This window comes from Fringilla coelebs, assembly GCF_963513975.1.
Source record: "Fringilla coelebs genome assembly, chromosome: 11".
NCBI classification, from domain to species: domain Eukaryota; kingdom Metazoa; phylum Chordata; class Aves; order Passeriformes; family Fringillidae; genus Fringilla; species Fringilla coelebs.
The window spans coordinates 20,469,680-20,487,164 of record NC_140037.1 but is presented as its reverse complement, the minus strand read 5'-3'; the positions used below and the strand labels follow the sequence as shown (position 1 = coordinate 20,487,164).

The window sequence follows — 17,485 nt, the reverse complement described above, 5'->3', positions numbered from 1 at the left end:
CAACAAGCTGGATTGAAAAAAGGCAAATGGCTGAAAAATAAATAGTGAACACCTGTGCTGAATAAATTAACCAGCTGGTTGGCAATTTTTCATTTGACCTATCTGAAGGGGTTGCTGTTACAAGGCATTAATAAGACACATTCATTTTAAGATATTCCTTTGTTAGTACCATTAATTGATGAATGGTGGAAGATAATATTCTAAATTTACACAACAATTTGTCTGCAGATGTATTATTTTTTTCTGAATTAGGAGAAGAATTGTCTGTACAGAAGTTCAATTTGAGTCATTTTTATAGACAGTTCTTACATTATTCAGGGATATTTGGTCCTATAGGAAGGATGTCATGAATTTAGATTATATACAGTTTTTGGGCTCTCATTATAAAAAGTGTGGCACTGCAAATCATGGAGATTTACCTACTCTTTAATGGGAGTGAATAGAGATTTAAAATATCTAAATATTTCTGTTGCACTGCTTTTCAGAGTGATATAGAAAAATACAGTGCACTATGATATGAATCCAAGTTTATTTTGTTTTTAAAAAGTAATAATCAAGTATGTTTGCAATAAGATTAAGTGTTCATTGAGATTGGGAGAAGTTAGAAACAAAACCTTATTCTGAATTTTTGTGATACAAAGGTTTAGGATGAGTTAAATAAAAGCTTCATTCTTAGTTACTGAATTACTGGTAAGAGGTTTTGCAGTTTTCACCAACACTATATTTCAAAATCCTAAAAAAACCCCTCAAAATCCAAATAGAACCCCAAAAGTTAATTGACTTTCATTTTTATTTGTAGCAGAGATTACTTTTTTGAACAACATTTGACAAAGTACTTATCTCTCTTTGATATTTTATAGTTACTTAATGCTGGCAATCTGAAGCAAAAAGACATAATTAATGTACAGAAACAGCCTTCTCTCATTAGTGCTTCCTTGTAGCAGTTCCTGTATTTCCCAGGGCAATATTTTACCCCAGTCATGAGTTAAGTGCTTCCTGGTGACTGTGCCCAAGCTGGGAGATCACTTCCAAACTTTTCATGAGTCCATGTGAGCTCCATGAGTTCATAAATGAGGAGCAATTTTTAAAGGATCCCAGGTTTGTTCCTTTTTGAACAGAAATCCTGCTCCTGCTTCCATCTGCAAGGCTGCAGGTGTGTGAGGGAGCATTTTGGTGTTGATGCTGAGTAATTCCTTGCTGTTCTGGGAATTTTAACCATCCTGTTAATACTCTGTGTTTGCAGGTCACCTTTAAAATCATAGTTCATTAGTTTTCAAGCAAAATTAAATTGTTTATTCAGTGCATTAATGGCTTGTGGTATAAAGATAAAAAGATAGTTTGGAATTATTGGTGAACTCCTTTCATTTACAATGACACTGATTTGATTCATCTCAGTGGTAGTGTAAACTAAACCAAGTTCAAAAGTCCTGCTTTCTAAGGGAGGTGTCACTGAAGTTCAACATAAAGCAAGTAGATGAGATTAAAAGTGAAGGACTGCTTTATAAGGGGAATTTTAAAGAAATGTTGTGGAAAGGAAATGAACTGTGCAGAGTGAATATTATGTGGGGATGTCCCTCCTGTGGCTGGCTGCCTTCATGCCCTGTGCATGGATTTGGAGCACTTGCATAACAGCATTGCTACTTGAACAACTAATTAGAATGCAAGGGCAGAGTGGGAACAGGAATTTGAAAGTTTTACTGAAGCTTTGGGTCCAAGTGGTCTGGTTCTCAATGGCCCTGCTGGGATCATGGCTGCAGAGGAGCTCAGTTGTGTAAGGCTTGTCTGTTTTCTTCAGGACAGTATCTCAGCTTAATGACCTTAATGCATATTTGCTTTTCAATTTCATGAGTTTTAATCCATAGAGAACACCTGACCAAGTTACTGTTTTTATTTCAAAATAGTCCATTTCTCTTTTTTATGTAGCTGTGTATAGTTTCACCAGGAGGGCTTTGATTTTCATTTTGAGATCCTTCTATCTTTTGAGTATATGTAAAGAAAAAACTCAAATTTTTGTTGGTGTTGTTTCTCCTCAATTAAAATAGTCTCTTGAGTTATAGCTTTGCAGCCAAAGAACCAGAGTTTTTACTGGGTAGAACACCTGAATGGGCCAGGATAAAGAAATTCTAATGCTTTTCCTAGAAATGCTTGAGGTTTCTGCTCTGGCACCGACTCAAACCTTCAGACAAGTTTTTAAGACTCTTCAAAAAGACTTTTTCCCCCTTTTTTTCCCTCTCTGTGTTTTTAATCAGTCAGGATTCAGCTGAAGGTGTTGAAGAAGCTGGTGCACTGCCAAAGCTGCCTGTGTTTGGAGCCCCTGCTGCCCTCGGGGAGTCTCCAGGGCCAGAGAAGGAGAGTCCAGCAGCGGAGGGGATTCCTCTGGGATCACAGGAGACTCCAGCAGCAGAGGGGGGTTCCCCAGGGTCGGAGACAGAGAATCCAGCAGTGGAGACCCCTGGAGAGGAGCCACAGAGCCCAGAGGCAGAGCAGGCCCCGGGCTCTGAGGCAGCCAGGGCAGCTGCAGGGGATGGGGCAGGAGCAGCCCCTGGCACTGGAGCTGCTCCCAGCATGGCCGCAGGCGACTCCGCTCCGCAACCGGCAAAGACGGAAGCTGCACCCTCTGAAAATGCTGCCCAAGAGCCAAAGAAAATCACCTACTCCCAAATTGTTAGAGAAGGCAGAAGGTTTAATATTGATTTAGTTTCTAAGGTAGGAATGAATTACCTTTTTTGTGTAAGTACATTTAGTTTGCTTAAAATGCTGACATTTGTTTTAAAACCCTTCACGTTGAGACAGCTCCTTTGAGGCAAAATAGCCACTCTTGAGAAGTAAGAATTGTTACCACTAAAACAAACATGAGTTATTTAATATGTGACCTTAAGTGTTTTATAACCAGAGATCAAAAAACACAGCTCAGAAATACTGCCTTGAAATAAATGTCATGAAATACAGCACTTGGGTAGTACCAGCAAAATGTCTCATTTTAAATAGTGCCATTATAACATTGTAATTTTAAACAAGAAAGAGCAATCTGCATGCAGATTTTTTAATCTTTTTTAAAAGATAAAGAATGTTTTTTACAGCACGGGGAAGTTTTTTTCCAAGTTGAATGCTTCACTTTACTTATTATGCCTAAAAAGATTTTTCAGACCTCTGGAAACTGAAAAAGAAACTCTCTTCACTAATTCATGCAATTCTTTGTGAAGACACTGTGAAATCATTATTGCAAATGTCACGTTCCAAATGTGAATCCCACTTCCAAGCATCCTTGCAATGATATCCTGAACACCAGTCAGTGGGTGGTGGTTAAGCAGATAATGCTATTTTGTATTCTTTTTATACTCTGGCTGTCCCACTGTGGGACATGGTGTTAACTGCAGCAAATCCCAGAAATTCAGACACAGGAGTGGTCAGCAGGGCAAGGCCAGGAGTTTGTGCTGGGGTTTCCCTGGCAGGGGAACATCAGATTCCCTGTAGTGTCCTTGTTGGTGTCCCAGGAAACCTTTATCCAGAAAGTTGCTGTGTGATCTTACAAAGTCTGTTCCTCAGGACCACGAGACTTTTCAATACAAACATTCTCAGTTCATAGTAACATTTCTGGCCCTTCTGTATTTCATCATATATTTGTAGATTCTAGAAAGATGATCAAATTATATATGACAGAACCTTAGCTTGGGAGTCGTGGAATTTACCTGTGGAAAAGGTGCCTCTTGGTTCAGGTGATTTAGGGAGCTGGTGAGGATTTTGTTGGATGCTTCACTGATCTTCTCCACCCACCACTTCCTTTCTGCTCCCTGTGCAGTTGCTTTACTCCCGGGGCCTGTTAATTGATCTCCTCATTAAGTCCAACGTGAGCAGATACGCTGAGTTCAAAAACGCCACGCGGGTTCTCGCCTTCCGAGAGGGGAAAGTAGAACAGGTACCAGAAAATCATGTGCTGCATGTGTTTCATCTCCTGAAAGTCAAGAAGCTTGAAATTGGTTTTTTGAGAATTTTATGACAAGAAGCTGGTGTTTTTTCCTTAATTATGATTCTTATTTAATTTCTGGAAGAAAAGATGTTTGTATGTGTTTTATAGAAATAGGAAAATAAAATCAAACCAAACTAAAATAAGGTTGTGCAGTCCAGCATATTGACATAAATCTTTACCTCAGGCTAAATGTTTAGGCCATGATTGACTGGCAGTTAATTCTTGAAAATTTGATTTGTCTTTATGTTACATACAAGAGAAGTCAGTGTGATAATGGCAACAGGAAATATTGACACAGTTAATACAAACTCTAGTGATTGTCTCTGCAGTTAGAGATGCAAATGAAATTGAAGGGAAATGAAAAGGGGAAGAGGTTGAAAAAGATTTTTGAATATTCTTATTGTGGAAAATTGGTAACCTTAGTTACAATAGAAAATAGGGGAAATAAGTCTGTAAGAAAATAACTGTAATTAAAAACAATAATTTGAACTAATTGTTATTTAATCAGACTGTTGTTGCTTGATGCTTTTACATTCAGAGTGTGGAAAGTATCTGAAATTATTAAAAAATACTTTGCAGGTGCCTTGTTCTAGAGCAGATGTTTTCAACAGCAAACAGCTGACCATGGTGGAGAAGAGAATGCTTATGAAATTTCTGACATTTTGTTTGGACTATGAACAGCACCCCGAGGAGTACCAAGGTAGGGTCTCATTGAACAAGGCACACTCCCTTCTGAGGACTTCCTTCAGGGAGGCACAGTTCTGAGACCTCTCCTGTGTTTTCACGTGGTTTATTTTTACAGATTCCTTTTTAAAGTATGCTTTGACCTTTTTGTGACCTTTTCACTTCAGTGTTAAATTCTTCTACTTAAGCACTTGCTCTTCTAGTTCCCTCATCATTTATTATTTACATTTTTCTTTAACAGCAAAATTATATATTACAGCAAGGTTGCAAAATGCTTTTTGTCATTTTTAAGTGTTTTCCTCCCTTCCCCCAGGTATTTTTTAAAATAATGTGATGAATCTGAGTTTTCTGTCTATTTTTATGGATTACTAGGTAAACCTTTACACTGCTTTACAACAAATCAGAAATGGAGAAAATGGAATTTTTTAACTATGAAAGTAAATGTAATTTAATGCTCTTTAGTTGTAAAGGGCAAGTTCAAAGTGCTTTTATCAAGTGTTGGCTTATTTAGATGAGAGGAAATCAGAAGAGATTTGAGCTATAATGTGTGAAGAATAACGAGCGTCGGGTCAAAGAGGGAAATCAGCTCAACAGGAGGAAGGTGCTTTGGGTTTGTGCTCCTCAGGGTACAGAGAATGAAGTGATGTCTTCAGTTCTTGGAGTCTAAAAGTAAACTAAGGCAAAGAGAAAAAAAATCTGTTAAAAAGAAATAGTGAGGAATAAGGAGTATAAACATCAGAGGAAATTATTAAACATATGCAAGAGAACAGTCAGTATCAAGATCTGGTAAGATTAAGAAAAGGAGAGTCTGTAATGAACTCCAGAAAATCCTGAAGGGGGAAAAACTCATTAGGCTGAAGTGGTTTATTGATTACAGGTGATCTCAGTTTGCTGCTGCTGGAAGAAATGGAGGTGCTCAGAGTGAGGATATTGGTGGTATTTAGAAAATTTATTAAGTAAAAAAAAGGAGATGCCACATCAATTTTAAATGAATCCATTGATTCATGTACCTAAATAACATTCGATTTATTTTACTTACAGAGACAGTTAAACAGATTTTGTTCCTACCTTTTAAAATTGCCTGAGAAGTAATTGAGAATATTTTGAGTCAGATTAAGCTAATGTAAAAACTTCAGAAATTTAAAATTGCTCTTGATGAGATCATTGCATTCGTGGGAAGGCAGACTTTTAATAGGAAGAGTTCATGAGCGTGAAGAATTTTTTTAAAAGCTTTTTTTCTGTAAAATATGGAATTATATAAGAAGTTTGAAGTGAGGAAAACTTGAGAATTTTTTTAGAATGATAAAACAAAAAAAACCCCCTGTCGTTTTATGACTTTGTGCATGGCTGTATAAAGAGCAGTAAGATACATTTGTAATAAAGCAGTGGTTGAATCTTGAACAGGATATATAGCTTGATAATACTGGGCTCTGCATTGATGGAAGTGTTTCTGAACTAGTTAGGAATTTATCCAGGACTGAAATAAGAGCAGATCTCTGAATAGTATGGAAGTATGCTTAAATACAATATTTTCCTGGCAAAAAATCTTTCTGTTAAGAAGATGGCTAAAGTTTTTCAGAGATATATCAATGCCAACATGCTTTAAACATCTCCCAGAAGACTTGTGTTTCTTTGAATTTCAAAATGTGCCAGCAATAATATTATTTTAAAGGGAAGATGGAGTCCTTGATCCCTTTCTGCTCTCTGTCTCATCCACATTTGTTTGTTGCCAGCAAGTCATCAAATTGAAATAAATATTGCACCTTCTCATCTCTGGATTGTGGCACTGTGTGAAGGGCTTCTCTGAGCATAAATATCTAGCCTAGCACTGGCAGTGTGGATGCAGCAGTCCTGTTCTGGGTGGCTGTAATCTGGGGTAATGTTTTGGATAATTTACAGGGCACAGCATCCCAAGGCACTTCAGTGGATTGTAGTCCACAGTTTCTCACTTTTCTCTCAGGGCTGGGAAATGGAGTTAGCTCAATTATAGCAATGAATAGGTGATGCCATTGGAGACCCATAAAGTGGTTTTGTGATATTTTGAAATATTTTAATGGAGTGCTATTTCTGTCTTCTGAGATAATTCACTTTTGGGGAGCAGTTCTTCTAACTTTCACTGATTGGATGATCCATTTTCAGCAAGGTGTTTGTTGAAAAACTCACTTGCTTTTGTTTACTGGAATCAAAAGCACTTGTTTGAGCTGAAGTGCAGATGTTAGAGTGTGCTCAGTGCCTCGTGTGCTTTTCCCTCAGCCTATGAGAACAGCACGTTTGCTCAGTTCCTCCAGACACGGAAGCTGACCCCCAGCTTGCAGCACTTCATCCTTCACTCCATTGCAATGGTGTCAGAGACTGAGAGCAGCACTCTGGAAGGGCTTCAGGCAACAAAAAAATTCCTGCAGTGCCTTGGCCGCTATGGCAACACCCCGTTTTTGTTCCCTCTGTATGGGCAAGGAGAGATCCCACAGTGCTTCTGCAGGTAAGCCTCACTTACCCAGACATGCCCCAAAAAGGAAACCCTTGTAATGTAAGAGGTATCACTCACTAGGATAATACTTTGCAACATTTTTCATTGTATTACAGATGCAGCTCGTAGTAGCTGCTGGCTGTGGTGGCTGCTGTGAGTAATTTAACAAGTGCTAGGAAATGAGAAAGCCATAATTTAGCCCATGTGTAGCTGCCCCTTTTTAAATCTGACAGAGGAGACTCAGTGATATCTGTCCAAAAGGGTGACTGTGCATTTGGGTACATTGAAAACATTTGTATGTGGGTCTTCCCTGAAGCTGCAGGAAGATCCATGTTGTCAATTTGTGTTACTAATTAATGCTGAGAATTCATCTACCATCTACCATTCAAAGGTATATATTTAATAATGAACCGGATTGTTCTGAAAGAGGAGAATGGTGCCATGTGTCCAGTTTACCATTAGATTTAAAACAAACCTTTCTACATCACAGACTCTTATACAAACAGGGCAATTGCTGTGAAATCATTGTGCTCTTGGCATTATTTTGTAGCTCTCTCTAGACTAAAGGCTCCAGCTCCTATGAACTGAACAGCAGAGGAGAGATCCCATGCAGCTCTGTTTCACTGAGCCACTGCTACATTCTGACATCCCAAACAGCAGCCATATGTTCTCCACTCCTTGAGCCTTAGGAAGCAAGTAAAACAAAAAAGCCCAGTTGATTCCAGGATAAACCAAGATCCACTTGAGTGTGGCAGTGGCAGTGCAGTCCTTGTCCCGGCCCCTGAGGTGTCCCTGGCCTGTGGTTCTGGCACAGAGTTGGTGCTTGGTGCTTTTGGGGACCATCAAGGACCCGTGTGCAGAGGGTGGGTGGTTTTCATTTCAGTTGTTTCCAACAGTTCAACTGCCTTTTAAAAGGCTGAGGGTTTTTTTTCATCTTTGCTTTTGCTGGCAAGCAGCCTTTCCATCTGCTCAGTGTGGGTTTAATGTGGTAACCTGTAGGTCTGAAGTAAACATTAGCTCTGTTTAAAAAAAGCAGCTTTGCCTGGTGAGGCCAGTTTGTCTGAGTGATATATTTGTACATCAGTCCCTTAAATAGCAATGCAGGGTCTTACCTGCTTTGTTTGGTGCTGGACAGGTTCTGCTTTTTACATGTGTGCTACTATGAAATTGTGGTTTACAGCACGTTGTTGGGTATTCCTGTTTGTCTCTGTGATAGATTCAATTTCTCTTCTCCAGAACAGTCCTTAAATTACTGCCAGAGGAATGGCCTCAGCAGCTTGATCCTGCTGGGCTGTGTATAGGATGGATGCAGTTATGTGTTGATAGAAACATTCTGGAATAATTGTGCTCCGTTGAATAGAAATGTTATTTGCTACCATCTTTTGTCAGTCAGTAGCCTTTTATCTGCTCCTTGAGCTGTATTTATATGGTGATTTCAAGTGCAGACCTATGTAATTAGGTGATTGGGCAGATAATTTGTGAACAAGAATTTGGGTTAGGTAACTACTCTGCATACAGTCATGCAACAGAACTTGTGTTTCTGGATTTTATGAATGTCTTTGTGTCTTTACAGGACTTCGTGTGAGGCCAGGTATCTGTATGTGACCAGCAGATTAATAAATCAGAATGTTACCAGAGCCATTGGTGTAGTACAGTTTTGGCAGTTCAGCCTTCCTTGGCTTCAAATACCTGGGGAAAAAAGTAAATTTAATAATTAAAGTTAAAAATTTGCTTGCTTTTTTTTTCCTCTGTAAATTCTTATCCATGTAATTTTTCTTGCATTCTCAAAATCCCCTTGGCTTATTTTTTTTTCATTTAATAACCATCACATGCAGTTTTCAGATCTGTAACAGCAGTATATTTTAAGTTAGCAGTAGAGGTGTCTAGAAGTATTATAAATATTCTTATCAGAAAATCATTCTGTGATGACAGGAGTTCTTCAGATGTCCTAAACCTTCAATTTCAGATCACTGGTTATTGCATTTTAGGTCTTTTTTGCTAAAATGTGTAAGTTCTACAACAAAGAGGGTATTTTAATAGATGAAGCAAATTAATCTGTCAAACCAAAAAGTAATTACACTTTTTGCAATATAAAAAGGTTTGTATTGCAAACATTTTAATACAAAACTTTTAAAAAAATTGTCTATTCTTTTTAAGTGAACAATTTAGGAGGCAACCATAATATTTTTTGAGATTAATCACGATTTTTAAAGGTGTTCTGCCCTCAGGATTGTGTCTTGCTCAAAGTGAGCCGTATCTGAAGAATGCTGCTGGGGCTGTGGAGTAAAGAGGCAACACCAGAGCCTATAGATCACAGCCTACAGCTTTTATCACCAGCTTATCAGAGGAAGGTGTCACCTGGCCTGTGATTTCTAACCACTGTTCTATATTCTGCTTTAATGTAAACCTCTTAAGCGTTTCTTGCAGCCAGTTACACTGTGTGTTCTCATCAAGGCTACTGTTATAAATGGCACACATGCATATTGATGGGAATGAGTCAAAGACATTTGTAAGTCACATCCTTGCATCCCAAATGAATCCTGCATAAACACCACAACCTTTTGGAACTGCTGACGACACTCGAGTGAGCAGAAGCGCTCTTCCTTCTTTATTGGTTCAAGCAGGGATGGTTTAGGAGAGAAAATTAAACTTTTATATCACTGTAATGTACATCCCAATATGGTGAGGTACAGATGGGAGGTTTCTGTCTCCATCACTTGGAGTCGTGGAACAAGGAAGGTCATTGGGAGCCTCCTGCTCTCCTGAGCTGACAAGCAGCAAAACTTTCCTGGCCCTTAACAGCTTCTTTTGATTCCTTCTTGGTACAAAACTGTTCTGACTCTTCCTTTCTAATGATGTAGCAATAGTCTGATGTTAAGTACAAGTGAATATAATAATATCTTATCCTTGAGGAAAACAAGCTTTTACATTTGCTGCTGTGTTTGCTTTGTGAACACGCTGAATTTGGGGCAGAGCAGGCAAAGTTTCACTTCAGTTTATCTTCAGATTCTTTCCTCTGGACTCATGCAAATATGGACATGCAAATGGAGTTAACTTTTTGAGAAGCAGTAGTTTTTTCCCATGTGAACTTTCAGAGGGATTGGTGACTGTTCACTGTATTATGTCACAAAGGTTCTACAGGGACATGTTGTGTCTCTTGTGTCTTTGTTATCCAAAGAATTATCCAAAAGCTGACAGATGGCAGTAGGTGCTGGAATATCCTCAGCTGCTTTGCCAGAGGAGTTGGTGAGTCCCTGACTGTTATGGGTAGTTGGTTAATGATGTGCATTTCCTACAAACAGACTTGGAGCTTTCCCATTGTGTATTTGGTGGGCAGTGTCACCCTTTGTAAGAGTTCCTACAGATTCTGGCTGAAATTGTAATTTCTGTCTCTATGACAGTGACAGCAGTAATTTAGTGATGGAGGTAAGATCTGATTAAGACAGTTCCATCTCTTTCAGTGCCCATATTTACTGGAAGATTAAGAGGCCAGGCTGAGATAAGATGGATAGTGTGATTGATTCCAAGGGTTCCTGTATATATTTAAAAATGAATAATCAGTTTTACCTTTACATGTGCACTATTACCTGCGACAGCTGTCAGAGCTTCTGGGCTAGTCTCAGGTCTTTTAAAATTCCCAATTATGTCCATGTTACCATCTAGGAAGGTTTTAGTGGTCTGAAATCAAGACTGGACTTCAGGAAACCTGACTGCAATAATTTATTAAAAATTGGGCACACCATGTTTTTCAGCAAATCTATGCATGAGTATCATGTCTCTGCATGTTAGCAAGATGCAGAACTTTTCTATGTGTAAATTGTATGGTTTAGCATGTTAATGAGAAATTAATGAGAAATTCAATCAATGTGTATTCCTAGTCACAATCAGGTGTGACAGATTTGAGTGTCAGTGCATGTGAAACAATCACAGGGGATTTAAAAATCATAGTGAGATATGAGTTCAGACCTCTATTTTAATACCTCATTTTCATATTTATCTATCTCTTATCACTTATTATTATTCCATTTCTTTGGACCCGAAAATGTAATTGGAAATACTGACAACTTACCACTATTCCTTGGCTAGTACTAAAATACTGAATATTACCAGTAACTGCAGTGCTGTTTTCCTCTTAATTGTTTTCACTTGCATTTCAGGGAAATAATAAAACTTCAAATGTAGTTTGGCCTTTAAAGACAAACTTGATATATTTCTTCTCACTTTGTTGGCAGATGAATGCAAAATGGGCAAGCAGAGTTAGCAGGATTGTTTGTAGGGACGGTTGTTTGTTTTTCCCTCTAAGGAGAAACTCTTTCTTGGGATAAACATGAGGGAAGTGAGATAATCCATCATTCTGAGACCTGTTCACTAGTGATGGATGGATAGATTGGTAAAGTAACTCAATAATCTTCATTTTTTTCAGGTTATTCACAGATCAGTGAGCCTTGTCGTTAATACAGCTGTGGAATGCTTTTGTGTCCTTGCCCACAGTATTTCTCAGAATTTGACAAGAAAAGACTTTTAATTTGGAAATAACCTTTGTTGTGAAATGCATTAAGTAGATGACTTAGAGAATACCTTCCCATTTTAGATTTTATCTTCTGAGTGAGTGTTTGTCAATTCTTTGTTTAAAAAAATTTTTGCAAATATGAGAGCTGTTCAGCTCCTTGTTATTTCTGATTAGAAATTGTGTTCTGCAGTTTATACCTGGTGAAGGCCTTCAGTTATTAGAATCTATCACATGGGATGCTCTGAATCATGTGGATGATGTCAAAGTGTATTGATTTCCCATCCCTAACTAGGCATGGAAAAGTTTTCAGTCAAGAAACTGTATTGAGGGGTCAGATTTACATTGTCCTACTCTCATTCTTGATCATCTTGGTTCATTTTAAAAGCATATTTGGAACCTTAAAAGCACAAAACACAAATGCTATTATGACATGACTTTTTCAGGGTTTAATAATAATTAGGGTAATGGTGATAATAGGAGGGAAATACATCTTAATGTATTATTTAGTATTACCTCTTAGCAAGGAAAGTCCTCCCTGGTTGTGTGGGGATGTGCAGATTGTGCCTTTCAGGGTCTTCCTGAGAATTCTTACTAAGACATGTGAATATTTGCAGCATTATCAGGAGAGCTGTGAAAATGACAAGATTGTTTATTACTGGTGCAAATCTGAGATGAGGAGGCAAATTGCATTTAGCAGTCCTTTTTCATGAAACCAGAAGAAAGAGAAAGGTAGCTTCCTAAACATGACAGAAATGGTAAAATAGCCCTTGAATTTCATTGAGGGTTAAGAGAACTGGAAGTTTTGCGTCTTTTCTGGAGGCAGAGAACACAGAAATGGGTTTTATAGATGAGCTAATGTTTAGTGACTGCTTCTAGTGCCTGGGTTTTGTGCCTTGCCCTGCGCAAGTCCTGCTCTCCCCAGGCTCTCTGGGAGGGCAGAGCTGTTGTGTAATTGCAGCTGAATGACCTTGGGTGAGGAGCAGCTGCTTCTCCAGCAAGGTCCATGGGGTTTAGAGCCAGAGAGGAGCCTTGGGAGTGCCTCTGCACTTGTCTGCCCTCACAGCAGCACAGAAACAACTGGACTCTTATTTCCTTTTTCTTTTTTCCCTCTCCAGCTCTGTGGCAATTTCTTACAGTTGCCACAGTGCTTTAACCATAATTTCTAGGCCACTTAAACACATTGCCTGATGGTTTCTCACCTAACCTTCATAGAAATCATCTGTTTCTTGGGTTTAGAATCCCAGAGAATGACTCTTAACCTTGATTCACTAAGAAGTAGTGTTAATTGCAATATCCTTGAAAAAATTAGGTTGATAATGTGGTTAATTTTAAGAAACAGCACTTTTATATTGTGACAAGAGTCATCAGTAACATGGCACTTTTATCAGCAATAAGCTGCTGGTAGTGCAGTTGTTTAAATTACTAATTACTAGTTGAAATGAAAAGACAGATTAAACATGATCTTATTTTTGTCAACAGAATTTCCTCACCCTAAGAAATCTACACTGGCACAAAGCAAGGCTGAAGTATTGGAACAGAGAAATGTATGATGAATTAATATTTTCATTGCATTATCTTCTAACATTTGAATTTGGGAAATGGAATTGGAATCTGGGTCCTGTAAAAGGCAACAGTGACTTCCCAAACCCCAAAACTTGTACATCACATAATAGGAACTCAAATGTTAAAACTCCTGAAATAGTTGTACTTCAGTGCAGTGTAGTCATTCAGAATCCATGAACAATAAATACCAATCCTTGCCAGACTCTGGTGAAATAGACTTAAATTACCTCTATTTTGTAATTATGGAGAGAAGTGCACAGAAGGTCTGTTTAGGGTCAGTGATTAGCAGCTCGAGCTTTGTGCTCTAAACCAAACCACACCCACCAGTTTTTGTCTTGTCTGTTTTACTGGCAGGTGCTGTGTTCATTACTAGAATGTTTCACAGGATGTGAATGGATATTTCTGTATCTGCAGTCTAAATTCCACACAACCAAAAGGAGCAATTTCTTAGTTTTAAAGTTAAATTTGGTGCCCCAGCTCTGCCATTCCAGCTCCTCTTCCTGCAGCATTTCCCACTCCCAGCCTGGTTTTCCAGAAGGAAGGGGAGATCTGGAGAAAGAAATCCTCTTACCATGGGCTTACAGGCTCAAAGTACTCTTGGTGAGTGAGCTGAGTGCTGGTGGGTAAGTGATTGGTAACTTTGTGATTGGTTTAGAATTGTCATGTTTCTGATGGATTTAGACCAAAGGCTGCTTCTCTAATCTTACAGGACCTTTTTAAATTTCACAGGAATAATGAACACAGCCTGTAGGAAAAAGTCAAAATATTTGACTCTTCATGTGCTTCCCTAAGCATTTCTGTCACATATTTTCCTTTCCATAGCTCTCCAAATGCCAGGACAGTTCAGGATGACATTGATTATTTTCTTTATTAGTTTTTGGGTGCCTTTTTTTTGGGAGGGTGGATTTTTGGTGTTATCCAGGTGGATGCACACACCAAGTTTTGACTTCGCTACGGGAACCATGTGTTGGGAAGATTAACCATCTTTTTTTTGTAGCTGTAGCTCTTTTATTTATTTGATTTGTGTCGACTCTACTTGTTAATGTTTTTGGAGCACAGCAACATTGGAGGAAAGGCTGATGTTCTAGGGGCCTTTCAGGAAACAGACTTTAACATAAGAACCAGGTCACAGCTTGCTCTGTGTGTAAAAATAAACTGAAAGAGGACAATTCATTATCTCAGCACTTGCCATGTTTTTCTTTGATCTTTCTCCAAAGCTTGCAGTGCTGTACATGGAGTATTCAGCTTTAGGAGAGAAGCAAGTAGTTTTTATTGCAGAAAAAATGCACAGTTAAAAATTAGTCAATTTTAAAATTAATCATGACATGCATTTTAGAAAGCAGAACACAGATTACATGCTAGAAATAAAAACTAGATTTTGGTGTAAAATTATTTGATACAATTTTAAAATTCTTTCAGAGTGAACTAAGGCTAAGTCTGTAATGTGAGTGTTTTTGTGGTATCTCAGTGTTGGAAATCGAGATGTCAAATAGAGAGACATTCTATTTTTGTTCAATTAATATCACAGAGCATTACATCAAAGCAGTAAACTCCTCTTGTATCAACAGATGCAGCAACCCTGAAGCCTATTTTCTCTCTTGTTACATTAGTGTTTAATTAAAGAAAACAACTAGTTGGAGGCAGTTACTTTCTGTGAAATGTAATGAAGATTTATTTTGTAAGTGACCTTCACTGTATTAGCTGAATCAGTAATCAGTAAAATTAATAGAATAATCAAATTATATACAAACTCATAAATCACTGCGAATATGCTGTCAAAAATGCAGCTTTTAATATGTCCTATTGTTTCACAGCTGTATTAAAAATTGCAACTGCTGATTTCTGCCTTGATGGGGACTGAAATGGCATTTAAAGGCTCTGTATGATGGAGGGCTACCAGGCCAAAAATTTTCACAACTGTTAATTTAGCTGTAATATGATTTGATGTCAGCGGGGCAAAGTTGAAGCCGAGTACAGTGTTGTTGCTATCTTTCAGCAAAACTTGAATTATTGGTGGAGGCAGTCGCCAGTTAATTAGAGTAATATCAGTTTAAATGTCTGTCATTTAGGGTTAATGGTATCAAAGAGTTGCCTTGTACTTCAAGTGCAGTCAAATCATCTTGAATAGCCCATTGTATGAAAGTTATGCCAGCACAATGATTTTATTTTGTCATAAATTATTGGGGTGCCATTTAGTTTAATATTTCAGTTTCTGTATTTAAATAATTTTGGCAAGTCTTTCCTAACTGTGTCATTTTTCATGCTAGGCTGTTCTAATAGGTGTTTTGGCTGTTTGTGATTGTTTAGCAACACAATCAAAATTCTTTTCCATTTTCATTTTGAAAAAGAACTTTTCTGCTGGCCTATGAAAACTGGTCATGCCCTCATCCCCTCGATAGCAGGCTGCTCTTGGAAAGAAATCATTCACATTTTTGTGCAGCCAAGCAGCAAAGTTCTTTCAAAACACGCTGGAAAAATAAAGTGCATATATCAAAACCCCCTGGCTGTGGTTGAAGGAAAACTGTAATTAATGTTTTTAACTAAGGAATCCAGTTCCAGTTAAGTTAATAGTGCTATTCTTATATGCAAGATATGAAATCAACTCCTCTGAGTTGGTTTGAAGGATGCTGGTAGCTGCTGTGTCAGGCTGGAGTCTGTGGATTGCAGCATTAGAGATAAACCCATAGCTCTAGGTTCTCCAAGATTTCTTCAGTGGATGTTTAACCTTTGTGGCATCCTCAACAATTTCCAAACAGCCAAGGCTGGGATTTTTGGGATGTATCTCTGGTTTTCCATGAGGAGCAGGGGTGTTTTTAGGGAACTTGGTATTCCAGGTGTCCCATGGTACTCGGTGGTGCTGGCAGCTTGGGCTGCCCCAGTCCTGCAGGTCAGAGGGAGTTGTGGGACTGGCTGTCTTTGAACTGCCTCATCTGCCATTAGAATGACAAAATAATGCCATTGTTGGAAGTAAGGTTTGCAAAGTGAAAGTTTTCAAGTTTGTCATCTGTGAAGAGATATCAAAATGCTTTTACTTCAAAATCACGGACTCAGAGACTGCTTTGTGTTGGAAATGACCTTAAAGTTCATCCAGGGTCACCCCTGCCATGGCAGGGATACCTTCCACTGTCCCAGGGTGCTCCAGGCCCTGTCCAGCCTGGCCTTGGACACATCCAGGGATCCAGGGGCACCCACAGCTGCTCTGGGCACCTGTGCCAGGGCCTGCCCACCCTCACAGGGAGAGATGTCTTCCATATATCCAATCTAAACCTACCCTCCTTCAGTTTAAGTCTGTTTCCTTGTCCCCAGTCCCCCTCCAGCTCTTCTGGAGCCCCTTTAGGCCCTGGCAGGGGCTCTGAGCTCTGCCTGGAGCTTCTCCTCTGCAGGTGAGCACCCCCAGCTCTGCCAGGCTGCCTCCAACCCTGTGATAACTCAGTGACCTCCTCTGGACTCCAACAGCTCCACATCTTGCTTCTGTCAGTAAATCAGAGTTACCAGCACCTCAGAGCTTTGCCTTGCTGACCACTCACACTGATTGCAATTAGCAGAGCTGCACTAATTACCTCTGTTTGCCCCTGTTGCAGGCTGTGTGCTGTGTTTGGGGGGATCTACTGCCTCCGTCACGCCGTGCGCTGCCTGGTGCTGGACAGAGCCTCGGGACGGTAAGGGGCACCAGGAACTTCTGTTTATACACAAAACACAGGTGAAAAATGTCTCAAGTCAATTGAAAAAAAAATGATTCTTCCAAGATCCTCCTTGGTATTAATAACACATCAACCTTGATTAAAAGTAATTTGTGTATAGGTCCTCCAGAACAAGGAAAGTGGGTCTAGAATATAGAAACTAAATTAATTTCCCTGTGATATTACTACAGCTCCTGATCACCCAAGCTTGGAAGACAAATCATTTCAGCTGCCGGGGGGCTGGTGATGAGTGATGTTAGTTTTCCTTGTGGCCTTACCTACTCTAATTGATTTTCATCCGATGACAACAAAGCCCTCTGTTATTGCATTTTTAAAAATGGAGCTCACCTAAAGACTCATCAGATTAATCTTTGCTGATAATGCATGTCACTCCAAGAGAAAAGACTTTAATGAGTTTTTAGGTAGATTATTGTCATAAACTATGCTGCCCTCTTATTCCAGAATAAATTCTTTTACAACAATATCAGGCCTGTAGGCAGGTTTAAAGTTGAGCTAAGAAAAATCAACGCAGAGTTTTTTCCATAGTGGCATTTTTCACACCTCCATAAATTGCCATGTTTCTATTACACACATTTTATCAGATATTAGTCTTA

General features: G+C 38.9%; 1 protein-coding gene across 1 annotated transcript in view; it reads left to right on the top strand.

Annotated features, from left to right (window-relative positions):
• The window catches only part of CHM (CHM Rab escort protein), a 51,605-nt gene that overhangs the window by 17,708 nt on the left and 16,412 nt on the right, over positions 1-17,485 (top strand). The window contains exons 5-9 of the mRNA XM_084213103.1: positions 2,250-2,706; positions 3,800-3,916; positions 4,547-4,667; positions 6,905-7,130; positions 16,773-16,850. Coding sequence (XP_084069229.1) covers positions 2,250-2,706; positions 3,800-3,916; positions 4,547-4,667; positions 6,905-7,130; positions 16,773-16,850 — 999 coding nt within the window. The remainder of the gene's footprint in view (positions 1-2,249; positions 2,707-3,799; positions 3,917-4,546; positions 4,668-6,904; positions 7,131-16,772; positions 16,851-17,485) is intronic.